This window comes from Achroia grisella, unplaced genomic scaffold, assembly GCF_030625045.1.
Source record: "Achroia grisella isolate CSIRO2021 unplaced genomic scaffold, CSIRO_AGI_Agris_v1 utg1056, whole genome shotgun sequence".
NCBI classification, from domain to species: domain Eukaryota; kingdom Metazoa; phylum Arthropoda; class Insecta; order Lepidoptera; family Pyralidae; genus Achroia; species Achroia grisella.
Genome location: NW_026712564.1, coordinates 1,737,697 through 1,751,893, shown reverse-complemented (window position 1 = coordinate 1,751,893; position 14,197 = coordinate 1,737,697). Strand labels below are relative to the sequence as shown.

General features: G+C 33.0%; 1 protein-coding gene across 1 annotated transcript in view; it reads right to left on the bottom strand.

The window, feature by feature from the left end:
* LOC131849730 (solute carrier organic anion transporter family member 4A1-like) overlaps positions 1-9,894 on the bottom strand; it is a 34,882-nt gene extending 24,988 nt beyond the window's left edge. The window contains exons 1-3 of the mRNA XM_059199880.1: positions 9,803-9,894; positions 8,260-8,464; positions 4,811-4,976 (exon numbers count right to left, since the gene is read on the bottom strand). Coding sequence (XP_059055863.1) covers positions 4,811-4,976; positions 8,260-8,464; positions 9,803-9,894 — 463 coding nt within the window. The remainder of the gene's footprint in view (positions 1-4,810; positions 4,977-8,259; positions 8,465-9,802) is intronic.
* Between the last annotated feature and the right edge of the window lie 4,303 nt (positions 9,895-14,197).

Genomic DNA, 14,197 nt, shown 5'->3' with positions numbered 1-14,197 from the left:
AACATGTGTACTAATTTACTGAAGACGATGATATTCACAGAAGTATAAAACTGTGTTGCGAATATCGACGCCCTCCAACGAGTTTATAAAATTCCAAAAAAATACATGCTATAACGTTACACATCAGGTATTGTCTAATAAAATTGACAAAATATTTAAATTTACCAAAACAAAGAAAATTTAACTTATAAACAAAAAGAAATAAACAAACCATAAAAAAGAACAAAACAAAAAGAACCTATGCCTGTATTTGATATATATATATATATATATATATATGTGAAAGCATTATCTGTATGTGTGTGTGTATATGTGAGAGAGAGGGAGAGAGGGTGGTCTATGATTACTATATATTATTTTTGATATTACAATATTTACGATACAAGTCAAGTTAATAAAGTTTTAAAAGATCTTCAGATAAGATAAGTTTTGGACATTTAGCACACAACAGCTTAAATTTGTAGTAGGATATATGTTCAATTCTTAAAATTATTACAATATTAATACAAAAAACTATACTGTACTGTACTAGACGACGCTATGTGATTTTTTCTAGATTTATCATTACCCGTTTGCGGGAATAGCTGAGACTGGAGCTTAATTAACTTAAACAAACATACAGAATTAGCGCTACAGAGAAACCTATACGAGATTACGGCAAGAAATAGCCGCTTACATAATCCAGAAAATCTAGTCAGGACTCTAAACTCAATATCGATTTCAATAAATGGCAAGAAAATTTTATTTGAATTTATAGACTGAACTGAACGGTAAGACAAAAAAATATTACTAAACTAAACTAGACTGGGTGACGCTATGTGAATTTCTCTAGATTTAATACTATATTACTCGATTAATTACCCATTCGTGGGAATAGTCGAGACTGGAGGTTAAAAAACTTAAACAAACATACACAATAGGCGTTACTTAAAAACCTATACGAGATTACGTCAAGAAATAGCCGCTTACATAATCTATAACATTTAATCTGGCTCTAATATCAATAAATGAAAAGATAATTTTACATGAATTTATAAACTGAACTGGGCGGTAGGACAAAAAAATATTACTAAACTAAACTAGACTGTATGACGCTATGTGAATTTCTCTAGGCTTAATATTACTCGATAAAAGAAAATTTTATATGAATTTGTAGACTGAATGGATGGTCTAATATTATTACTAGCTGTGCCCGCGTCCTCACCCGCGTGAAATTTATAGCCTATATGTTATTCTGATGTTATAATCTATATTACTGTAAAGTTTCATTAAAATCCGTAAAAGCGTAAAAGAGTGACAAACATCCATACTTCTAAATTTTCGCATATATAATATTATTACGGTAAATTTCTGAGTTATTCTTTAATATAAATTTCTAGTTCTGCTGAATAAGGTTAATTGTTTAAGTTTGATTGTTTAAAAGAGCAACACACAAGTTTCTTGCTTATTCTTCTTGTGATGAGAAAGCTTTCCGAATAAGCGGTAGATTTAAAAAAAAATGTTGACTATTCAAAAGTGCTTAAATTAAGTTTATTTGAATAAATTATTTTCTATTCTATTCTATTCTATTCTATCTTCTTTCCAAATGCTATGTTTATAATATTTAAGCCGCATTAAGCATGAAACAATATTAGAGATGTTACTCTGCAAAGTCCAGCACGACGTCAATCAAACCAAATCACATCAATAAAATCAAAATATCTTTATTACATCATGTAGGTACATCATTTATTTGAGGTCGGCGTAATATGTTTTTCGCTTCCATTCATCCCTGTTCATATATATATATATATATTATTTAATATTATAATTCTCTAAGTTATTTTTTCGTACAATTGTATAGTTTTGCTGATTACCTAACCGTTTCCCTATTGTGAACGGATCATAATTTAACTATGTATTATAAAACATAACCATCACAGCGCATCAGTTATGCTATACGCTAATCTGAACTTGAAATGATTACGAACTGATTTCACAATATCTATCCGGCTCGAAGGACCGAGACGTTCATTCAGTTACTAATGGTAGTAAACTGAATGAATCTCTAATTCAATATGAAACTTTACTAATGTTAACTTTACATAAGATAACACACGGTTAATATATGTATAAACCGCGGCTGCGTCTGACTGATTTGGGATGAAAATTATTTTAGGCTATTCAGATAAAATATGAAAACGGGTAATATTCTATATTTGTTCGAAGAAAGCCACTAACATTATTTTACATCGCAGGATTATCAAGAACTATCTTATAGAAATGCATAAAGTCTATTTAATAATAATCATCTATATTTTATAGTTATAATTTAATTTTCTCATTGCTTTCTTGATTTAATTGATTGATTTTAGAAATATGAAAGCATAGCGGTTTTTGTATTGATTGCCGCATGCATTCTTATGTAAAATGTGAATACTATAACTATCAGATGGCAATTGTAAGTAGCTTTGACGTAGTCTGGTGTTTTGAGTAGTCATGCTCACTAAAATGTCCAGACTTGTGGCGGCGTGGTGGGCCGGGTCATTGGGCTCCCTAAAATATGGTCGACCGCAGTGATGGCTGGCTCATCCGTCATACTCGTGAACGGGTGCTGCTTGTAGGGACTGGTCTGCTCTAATCACTATCACTGATTTCCTCTTATTAATTGTTTAACCAGTTGGTTATATATTCAATATTTTTTCTATTTGAGTATTTAATTGAATTAGTGTATAGTAATAGTTTAGTGCTAATTGGTGGTTTGTATTCACACACTTAAACTTAAAAATGTAAAGTAATAATAAAATTATTTAAAAGAGCAACACGCAAGTTTCTTGCTCGTTCTTCTTGTGATGAGACAGCTTTCCGAACGGGCGGTAGATTAAAAAATGTAATGACCATTGAAAAGTGCTTCAAAGTAAGTTTATTTGAATAAATGATTTTCTATTCTATTCTATTCTTAACTGTTGGAATGCTGTTAATAACTGATGTTAATAATAATAATCTTTATTTTAACATGTATGTTAGAATGTAAATAAATTAGGTTTAAACTTTTAAGTTATTCTTTGTGATAGTCTACAGTCTGAAATATGTCGAAACCTCCAGAAGAAAGACCTGCAGAATTCCCTCCGGGATCCTACAGTGCTATATGATACGTCCTAAAAATATTATAGTAAAATATCTGCTTATGAATTTGAATAAAGAATATCTCTATTCTATTTCTATCTGAACAAAATTTTTCTACCCCTTTTTAATATTGCGGACACAAAAAGGATTAGCAAACATTATTATGACAGCCGGGAGCATCTCCTTAAAATAATACCATCATTTCAAGGCGTGTGTGACATTTGAAAAATAGAGAAAAAGTAAAATAAATATAAATATGCATATAAATTTTGCTTATCTATCTGTAACAATTGTATTTATACTGTGTCCTAAAATGAAGATTGCTATTTATATTAAGTTATCTTCTGACCCGTATATGAGAGTATATGCTATGTTTGTAACCTATACTAATATTACAAAGCTGGAAGGGGATTGTTAGTAATGTGGTCTAATGATCTCATTGCTAGCAATGTACCATGTCAGACCGACCTCCACGCGGTTCGCCCTTGAAACCATCGTGATACATTACATCGTGATTCCCGTTTAATTTGTCACGTTGGGCTAACTGACCTGACCTCATGTTCATCTTATCATCCTCCACTGGTGCCCCGCCAGCGTAAACCGTTAGCGCAGACGAGTGCACCACTCCATTATCATCCTTTAAAAAAATATATTATAAAGCTGAAGAGTTTGTTTGTTTGAACGCGCTAATCTCAGGAATTACTGGTTTGAATTAAAAAATATTTTTGTGTTGGATAGTCCATTTGTCGAGGAAGGCTTTAACATTAACATTACGCTACGACCAATAGGAGCGGAGCTGCAATGAAAAATATTGTAAAAGGTGGGGAAATGTAACGCAGACGAATTTGCTTGGGTCAGTTAGTTAATAAATAAAGCATTTATCTATCTATCTAATAAGTATCTATCTAGTCTTCATATAAAGCTAAGTAAACAAGCATATTAAAAATGATTTTCAGCAATAACTACCCTTAATTTTCTCCCCACGTCGTCAGAACGGCCGGGGTAGTGCTTTCCCGTGTTTTATAGCTTCATTGCGGCTCATATCGCTTACATAGCTCGAGTAATGTGCGTACCACTTAACTATGTGTGGATAAATATCCCAAGAGATTATATGTATATTTATACATACTAGGTATATATACTATACTTATATGTATAAATATTAGATATACATTTGAGATTTTGTGTTTTTAGGACAAAAATATTTATAATACCATGTAATATTGTTTTAAAAGAGACTGCCTCAGTGGTTTTGCGATTTAACACACTGCTTTACTTCTGACAGTCTCGGGTTTCATTCCTCGTACGGCACAAACATTCATATTCATGAGTATGAATTTTCTATGTATATGTATGTATTTAAAAAAAATCTGTTTATATATTTGTATGTGTTGTCTATTATCTATGACACAGGCTCAGCTCAGCTTAGGCATAGATGGCGCTGTGTGAATTGTACTTGTAAATATGGTGTATTTAAAAAAATGTTCCATATCTTTCCATTAATAGTATAATTTCTGAAAAATTATGAAGGTAGAAAAAAAAACAGAAACACGCAGGCTTATATAAACAATCATACTCATGAATACAAATAACTGTAGCGTACAAATCAAACCTGCGACCATTGGATGTAAGGCGGTGTTTTAACCGCTAGACCACTGGGGCCAACAGCGAATCATCCATCAAGTGAATTAATGTTGGTACTAACCCAAATAGACTGAGGACATCTTCTTAGAGACGTTCTCGTCTATGTAGGTGACGCCGAGGGTGAACAGTGGGGTGGCGCCAGCACCGTGCAGGAGCTGCGCGAAGACAAACACCGCCACAGCCCAGGAGCCGCCTTCTGATGATGTGGTATCTTGGCATCTTGTTGACTACACCAAAAGAAAATAAACATTATAATAATAATGTTTGGACTTATTACCCCCGTAATAAGGCAGATATATAAAATACTAGCTTTTACCCGCAGCTTCGCTCGCATAACGTCATTACTGGCTGCTAGATGGTGCTGAAATAGCACAATGTTGATATTTTATTTGTGTTTTTTTTTTTATAAAAATATTTTCTTTTATTAAATAGTATCCTATGTTCATTCTAATACCTCCAAGAACATGTGCACAAAATTTCAAGATGAGTTCAGTAGTTTTTGCGGGAAAGTGTGTCATCTATATAAATATATATAGTAAACACCTAGTGAAACACAACTAGTTCTACGAAAACTGCTGTATCAAATCGCAGCTGAAGTCAATATGTTAATAAAAACGAATAATGTCAGTGAAACATTTAAAATAAAAAAAAAACATACCTACTTTCACATTTATAATAATTTCAAGAAATAATAATAACATTTAACTAAAGACATTTAGAATTACTTGGGTCGATGTGACCCGTAACTCTAAATTAAAATAACGAATAAATTTCGAAATTTTTAAAAAGTAAAGAAATTATAAAAACATTAAACTAAAGACATTTAGAATTACTTGGGTCGATGTGACCCGTAACTCTAAATTAAAATAACGAATAATTTCGAAAATTTAAAAAAGTAAAGAAATTATAAAAACATTAAACTAAAGACATTTAGAATTACTTGGGTCGATGTGACCCGTAACTCTAAATTAAGATAACGAATAAATTTCGAAATTTTTAAAAAGTAAAGAAATTATAAAATCTATAAACTAAAGACATTTAGAATTAATTGGTCAGTATGACCCGTAACTCTAAATTAATATATAGAATAATTTCGAGAACTTTTAGAGCGTCATCTAGTCCCAATCGTAGCAGAGCTTGTGTTATGGATACTAAACAACTGATAAACAGCCGCTGAGGTCCATGCTCAGCCTAATACTTGTGGGGCGCGCCTGGTGTTTAGGCACAATACACTGATTTATTAATTAACAGGAGGTCAACAATATGGAAAAATAAAAAGTCCAGAATGATAAGGTAACACGGGCGCGTAAGCAGATATAGAAAACAAGGAGCTTATTATCGAAAGATGTGAGCTTCGCGTAACTTTTGTAACAGACTAACTTATGTACTAGTCGCTGAGGTCATATTGTTTTCATTTGAAATTTGATTTGTTTACATTAATCTGCCTCGGCCGGCGGGACTCCAGCGCAATGCAATGCGCTAGAAAGCTATGCTATAAAATATATTATTGCTATTAAAAGTATTTTATGTATGTACTTATGTAATGTAATATATATATGTATGTTTAATACTATATTATTAATATGTGTATAAGTATGCCACACTTATGCTGAGCACGGACCTATTCGGTGGACGCTTCGACACACATACACGCACGTAACTTTTTCATAAACTACATGCATTTATTCTTTTTGTTTTTTTATTGTAAATATATACATATAATATACACAGAAAACACCCAAACCAACACAAATGTTTGTATCGTCGAACCCGCGACCATTGGAAGTAAGACGGTGCGCCCAACCGCTAGACCACCGAGGCCGTCAATATAAAAAAGCGTGGGCATGCTTAATTAAATAAGCAAGAGATATATTTGCGTTCATTAGCAATCGTGACATTTAGTAACACACCGTCATTACCATGTCATCCGGACGGCCGGACGGCACCGCTTTTGTATTAGTGAATGGAATTCTTCTCCATTCATGTTCATTTACAAAGCGTGGATGTATTTAGAACACCGCCGAGCTTGCAGCGAGGGTGAGACGATTGTGTATGAATTAAGAGTGTGTCCACGCTGTAATATGTATTACGATGTGTAATGTCAAATCAAATCAAATCAAATTTATTTGCACTAAACATAGGTTTACATTGGTTGTTATTGTAATATGTCCCATTGTGTTTTGCCTCATTAGGCATGCAAAATATATAAATACTAGCTGTCCCAGCAAACGTTGTTTCGACTTAAAATAAAATAAAAATTTAGGGGTGGACTATCCCTAACATTTAGGGGGATGAAAAATAGATATTGGCCGATTCTCAGACCTACTCAATACGCTCACAAAATTTCATGAGAATCGGTCAAGCCGTTTCGGAGGAGTATGGGAACGAAAACTGTGACACGAGAATTTAATATATAAATATTAAATATTATTTAATTATTAAATCAATTGTCATCAGAGAATTATAAATACATATTATTATTATTATTACATTATTATTCATTTAAAAACTTGTTTACGGAGTAAAAACATTTGTCGAGTAACCAATAAGTAATTATTTAATTTATATGTCAATCGTCCTCGTAAAAGTGTCTTTATATCATCTGGTATTTTATTATAAATTTTTATCGCCATATGGAAGACATTATTTTTGACCATACTTAATTTCGTTCCATGTATGTACAGTACAGTAATGTATGTATGTATTTGTAATAATTACAAGTAATGTAACAATTGTGTGTCAAATGTGGGTAAAGGTGTTTTTGTCTTTGTTCGTTGTTATGTTGAGTAGTAGCAAGTCGTGTTTTCTTTGTTCCCATATATAATTATAAATACAAGAAATTAATATATATTCTTCACGATAAAGATATTCTTCAGTATTAGTTCTATCTCTATTGAGAAACCTATAATTTCCCTGCAATATCACCTTTCAATTGAAACCCTTCAAAAAATGTAACACAGTTTACAAAACAAGCTATTTAAATGATCGAATGAAATGAATGATATGAACGAAATTAATGAAAGGCCGAATTGAACATAATGAACAAAATGAATGGAACAACGAAAGAATGAACTTTACGGAATGTACGAAACGAACTAATGAATGAAAAATTCTTTATTGTTCTCCTGTCGGAATATTATTTAATAGTTGAAAATTATAATAAGGACAAAAGCATCCATGCAAACGTCTTTGTACAAAGTCTATCTCCATAATTGATGCTCTTAAGGGGAATTCGTCCACCCTATAACATTACGATGTAGGTATTCTTTAGTATTCGTTCTATCTCTATTTAGAAATCTATAATTTCTCTGAAATCTCCCCCTTCAATCAAAACACAATTTGCACGGTAAGCTATTTGAATGAATGAATGAAATGAATGAATGAAATGCTTTGCATAATAATCTGAATTAAATATATATTATTATTATTATTATTATACAGAGACAGCGTCGCCTCTCGCTCAAGCCGAAATGAATATATAAATGTATAAATATACATATAAAAAATTACCACAGTTCTGTTATAAGAGCACAGGTCGTCAGGCTCTTCTCCTGCCAACCTGTACGGCGAGACGAGGAAGTGCGGTAACGCGAAGAGGAGCGACCCTATGCCCATGAGGAGCACTCCCCAGCCGAGCCAGCGGGGCTTCGAGGACCCACTCCTCCCACCCAAGTACGTCACTGGTGCTAAACACGCGAAAGACGCCATGTCATACCTGAAATGAAAATAATGATAAAATTGGGGCAAGAAAATTTTTACTAATATTATAAACGTGGAAGTTTGTGAGTATGGATTGATGTTGGTTACTCTTTCACGCAAAAACTACTGAATGGATTTTTATGAAACTTCACAAATATATCAGTTTAACACATAGGCTATAAATTATATACATATAAATAAAATTGGAGTGTCTGTTTGTAATATTGAAATAACCGTTTTTTACTACATGCATATGAATATACAACAAAAAACCACTTTTTAAAATTTTTGTCTGTCCGTCTGTCGTTCTGTTTGTTCCGGCTAATTTCTGAAATGGCTGAACCGATTTTAACGGAAGTTTTTTTGGCAGGCAGCTGATGTAATAGGGAGTAACTTAGGCTACTTTTATTTTAGAAACATTATTTTATTTTAGAAAAATAAAGTATAATTCCACGCGGACGAAGTCGCGGGTACAGCTAGTAATAAATGTAAATGATAGTATGCATTTCACTAACGTATTATGGTAAGTTATATTTTAAAAATTGTTGATCATATATGTTCATCTATATATACATTTCAACATTTTATTTATACCAAAATATTTTTAATTAAAGATAAAAATATTGAAAATTTTGAGTTACACCACTCTTCACACAAGTTAGTGTGCTACGCATACAACTGCGTGAGCTCACGTGTCCATATCACGTTTTGCAGCAGGTGATACGGTTGCGTGAAAAGCGGATAATCTCTGATTTTTTATTAAACGTTACGCATATTTATCCTATGATTAAATTCTTTTATGTGACTGCAATGGCTTTATTATAGAATAAATAATAAAATAACAGAACGGATGGTTTGAAATACAGTGCAAAAAATGATCACATTTATTCATGTGTAGTATATGTAAGAAAAAGAAGGAAGCATTATGGCATCTCTATCGCACACAGCTGGCATCATGCGGTCATTAAGCTGTGAACGGCGAGTAACAGTGGTGTGTGCCGATAATTAGGAAGACAAATAATACAATTAATGTACACATACATATTGTTGAAAACTCTGATATTTTAAAAATATTAAAAGAAGGTATTTTCATTATTACTCGGTATCGTTAAACTAGTTGCGTATAAACCCATATAAGTTGGTTTTTGTAAGCCACGGCATTCGGTGATTGAGCACAGGATGTGCTGGTTGTATTTTAAATGCTAAAGTGAATTGTGTTAGAGACATAGTTAAATTAATGATATATAGTTATTATTTTATTATAATACATACTTTTACTAGTACATAGAGTTGATATATCTTACAAAAGCCAAAAGTAGGTAGTTGTAAATAAAATAAAAACGGTGATAGTTACCCTCCAGCGATAACACCGGTCTGCATGGAACGCAACCCGAACCTCTTCTCGATGGTTGTGATGACCACGTTCACGAAACCATTGACCACCATACCTGTAAACCGTGGATGTATTTAGTATACCTAGTTAGTTTTTTGGAAATATCCGAAGTGGCGAAGCGAGAATACATGTCATCAGAGGGAAAGAGGTTTGTTAGTAATGTGGACTTATAACCACAATGTCAGCATGTACCATTTCAGGTTGAACTCCTCGCGGTTTCCCATGGTGGTAAATGGCCATTTGCTGAGATGCGCTAACTGGCCTGACTTTATGTCCATTTTATTATACTTTACTGGTGCCCCACTAGCGTAAACTGTTACCGCAGACGGATGCATCTTTCCATTATCATCATCATCATCATCATCATATAAAAATACAATTCATCTTTGTAGTGGAACGAAATACATGTCATCATTGTGGTGGAATGGAATATATAAAGAGTGAGCTTCATCAATTGATCCCCCTTCGATCGATCCTCCCAATTTGAACGGCGATAGAAATTACAACAGCCTGAGCCGAGATTCGAAACCCTAGAGGTGCCCTCGGAATTAAGTCGTATCCGTTAGACAGGAGTTGGCCTTCAGCCGCTCCATAAGTCCTTCCGTCAATTTGGAGTGTCATTTGCACTCGCCCCCTATCGTCCAGTTTAGCTGTAAAAGCAGCTAATAGGCCGCAGCTGGCCTTTACAGCTTCATTAGACACAGCATTAGAGTAGTCCGAAAAAAAAACTCTAAAAAGCGGTGTATAAATGCTAGATCATTGAGGCTATCAATAAAAAAATCAATACGGTGCAATAATTACACTTAAGCAAATTTCGCTGATTAAAAATAAAGATATTTATGTATCTAAAAGTATCGAACACTAAGTATACAACAGCATTTTTTTTATAAATATTCAGTCAGAGGGCAACGGCTGTTATATTGCGTTTTCAATTGTAAATGCTTTAAGATTTTGACATATTTACATAAATTTACATTCACCAAATTGTTATTAGCAAAGACACACCGTTCGCACCGGAATAAATACTGTTAGACCAATATAATAACTTGTACAGACTTACTAATTTTGCATGTCGCATAAATTACGTTAAAATACGGAAAAACATGTACCCCCTTTTTATGTAGGCAATTGGAATGGAAAGCTACGGCCCTACATTACCTAACATACCTAACAGCACTACATTTTGACAGAACACAAACATTGTTACAATTTGGTTTTTCAGTGCGTTTGTGCAGAGTTTCTAATCTCAGAAACGGCTGAACCTATGTATAAGAGAAATAATTTTTCACTCATATATTGTGAAAATATAGTGTACCCTGTACCTACTTTTACTTTAAAAAATATATTACATTAAAAAAAGGCGAAATTACGGATGGAGTCGCGGATAACATCTGGTACTAACTTACTAAAACATAAATATTTTATATAAACGTATAAATTTGTAAGTATGGATAGATGGATGGATGGACTGATCTTTGTTACTCTTTCAGGCAAAACTAAAATACAAATTTCATATAAAAGCACAACTAAGCTATTAAACAAATAATGATGAAACTTTCCAGTGATATAGCTTATATATCAGAATTATAAATAAAGCAATTATTTAAAAAGATAGTATATAAATTGGGCGAAATATAATAAATGTCAAGAAGTGTAATGCAGACGAAGTTGCGTGGATCAGCTAGTTATATATAAAGATATTACATATATACTGAATATATAGATATTTACAATTTTATATCACATCGAAACATTAATAGACTACCTGTGCGTCTCACATAATATACTATAAATAATAAATTAATAGGATACAAGTAAATATATATAATTTCATCATCAATCAATGGGGTTCCACTGAAAATCAGCGTCGTGGCTTTTATCATGGCATATTGCTGAGAGGGGCCCCTTACACACACATCAGTACAATGACGCGGTGACGATGCTCCGCAGTGGTGGATGGGAAATGCATTTTACTTTATTATTATTATTTAGTATTGGTTTTTTATTATTATTATTTACTAACTGTCCCAGCAAACGTTGTTTTGCCATAAAATAAAAAAAAAATTAGGGGTGGACTACCCCTAACATTTAGGGGGATGAAAAATAGATGTTGGCCGATTCTCAGACCTACTCAATACGCTCACAAAATTTCATGAGAATCGGTCAAGCCGTTTCGGAGGAGTATGGGAACGAAAACTGTGACACGAGAATTTTATATATAAGATTTCTTTGTTACTCTGTTGTTCTTATATTATTATTTTTTCTGTATATAATGATTTCATGTCTAATTTAATACATTGTTTTTACTTAAGTTTATCTTATATAATAATTTATATGCAACTGTCATCATCGTTTTTATTGTGCTGTGATGTGTGATGTAATAAATGTTATTCTATTCTATTCATCAGCCCACTGCTGGACATAGACCTCTCCCAAGGCACGCCACTGAGCACGATCATCAGTCCTTCTCGTCCAATCTTTACTAGCACGTAGGGTACGCATGTCGAATGTCGTCGCTCCACCTAGCTACGGGGCGTCTTTCGATATTTTTTTTTTATAACACAGTGGACAAACGAGCATGCGGCTCACCTGATGGTAAGTGATTACCGCCGCCCATGCGCACCCGCAACACCAAGGGAATTGCAAGTACGTTGTCGGCCTTTTAAAAAGGAATAAGCTCTTTTCTTGAAGGTTTCAATATCGTATCGGTTCGGAAATACCATTGCTGGAAGGTGATTCCACAATGTGGTTGTGCGAGGTAAAAAGTTTCTAGAAAACCGCATTGTGGAAGACCGCCATTCATCCAGATGATCAGGATGGTATTTCAGTTTCTGGAACAGGGTTCGATATGTTTCTATCTTATAAAACAATAAAGAATTATAATGTATAAATATCATATACATGTATAAAGTGTATATTTATGCCTTTGGTCAGCTATAAATCCACATTGTAGCTGCAGTCAATAATACTGAACGGCAGTGTATAAAAATGACCAACATCGACTCGCCATGCCACTAAAATAAATCTACGGCCGACAGGTTATTAAAATTTCAGTAGTTGCGATGGACAGACAAGCAGTTAGTTGTGGAAATAGCCACACGATCTGAATGGGAACAATTACTTTCTGATGTTGTCGTCTTCTACATAAAATGTTTAGATATATATATTCGTATATCTACACTTATAAATAAAATTGGAGTGTCTGTTTGTAATATTGAAATAACCGTTTTATATATATATATATATAGGTACATACACAAAAAAAACACTCATTACTATTTTTGTCTGTCTGTCTGTTGGTCTGTTTGTTCCGGCTAATCTCTGAAATGGTTGGACCGATTTTAACATAACTTTTTTTGGCAGGTAGCTGATATAATAAGGAGTAACTTAGGCTACTTTTATTTTGAAAACATTACATCTAATAAAGTTATATTTAAAGATAAATATTACGAACTAAATGTACACAGTTTATTAGTTCGTAATATTTATTTGTTTATTTTGCATGATCTCTATTTATGTTTGTTTCCCCTTATATAATTAGCTCATTATAATAGTCTTTTTTAGTAATCATCGATCAAGATTAAAAAACAATTTCGCAAATCTCTATTTCCTGAATCATCAGATTTGTATTTTTTAAGTATGAAATTAAAAAAAACAACAACAACGTAATGTACCGTGACGCTATTTCCGGAAAACGCAAGGTCGCGTAAGTATTTTTTTTTTATGTAAAATCAGTCGAGTGTCAAGATTCCAGTAAAAATACATCATTTATTTTATTAATGTATATATATATATAATAGATCATATCTTAAGGAAGGTGTTACATATGAATGTTGATGGTTAAAAGGGCAGAGGAAGACCGAAAAAGAGATGGATGGACTGTGTGAAAGATGATATGGTAAGAAAGGGAGTAAATTACGAGATAACTGCGAATAGAGATGTATGGAAGAGAAAAACATATTACGCCGACCACAAATAAATGGGATAAGGAAGAAGCAGATGATGATATATATATATATATATAGCTAGCTGACCCGACAAATGTTGTTTTGCCATATAAATTAAAATCGCTATTAAAAAATTAGGGTTGATGCTAGAAGGGCGAATGTTTAGGGGTGAACAACCCTTATCACTTAGGTGAAAATAGATAGTAGCCGATTCTCAGGCCTACTGAAGATGCGTATAAAATTTGATAAAAATAGGTCAAGCCGTTTCGGAGGAATATGGTAACTTTGTGACACGAAAATTTTATATATAAGATATATATATGTACATTATAATATTGTCCATTACTTCTTCTTCAGTTTCATTTGCCTTGTTTAGTTTTGTGTAACTAGATTGGATTGAAATCTACAT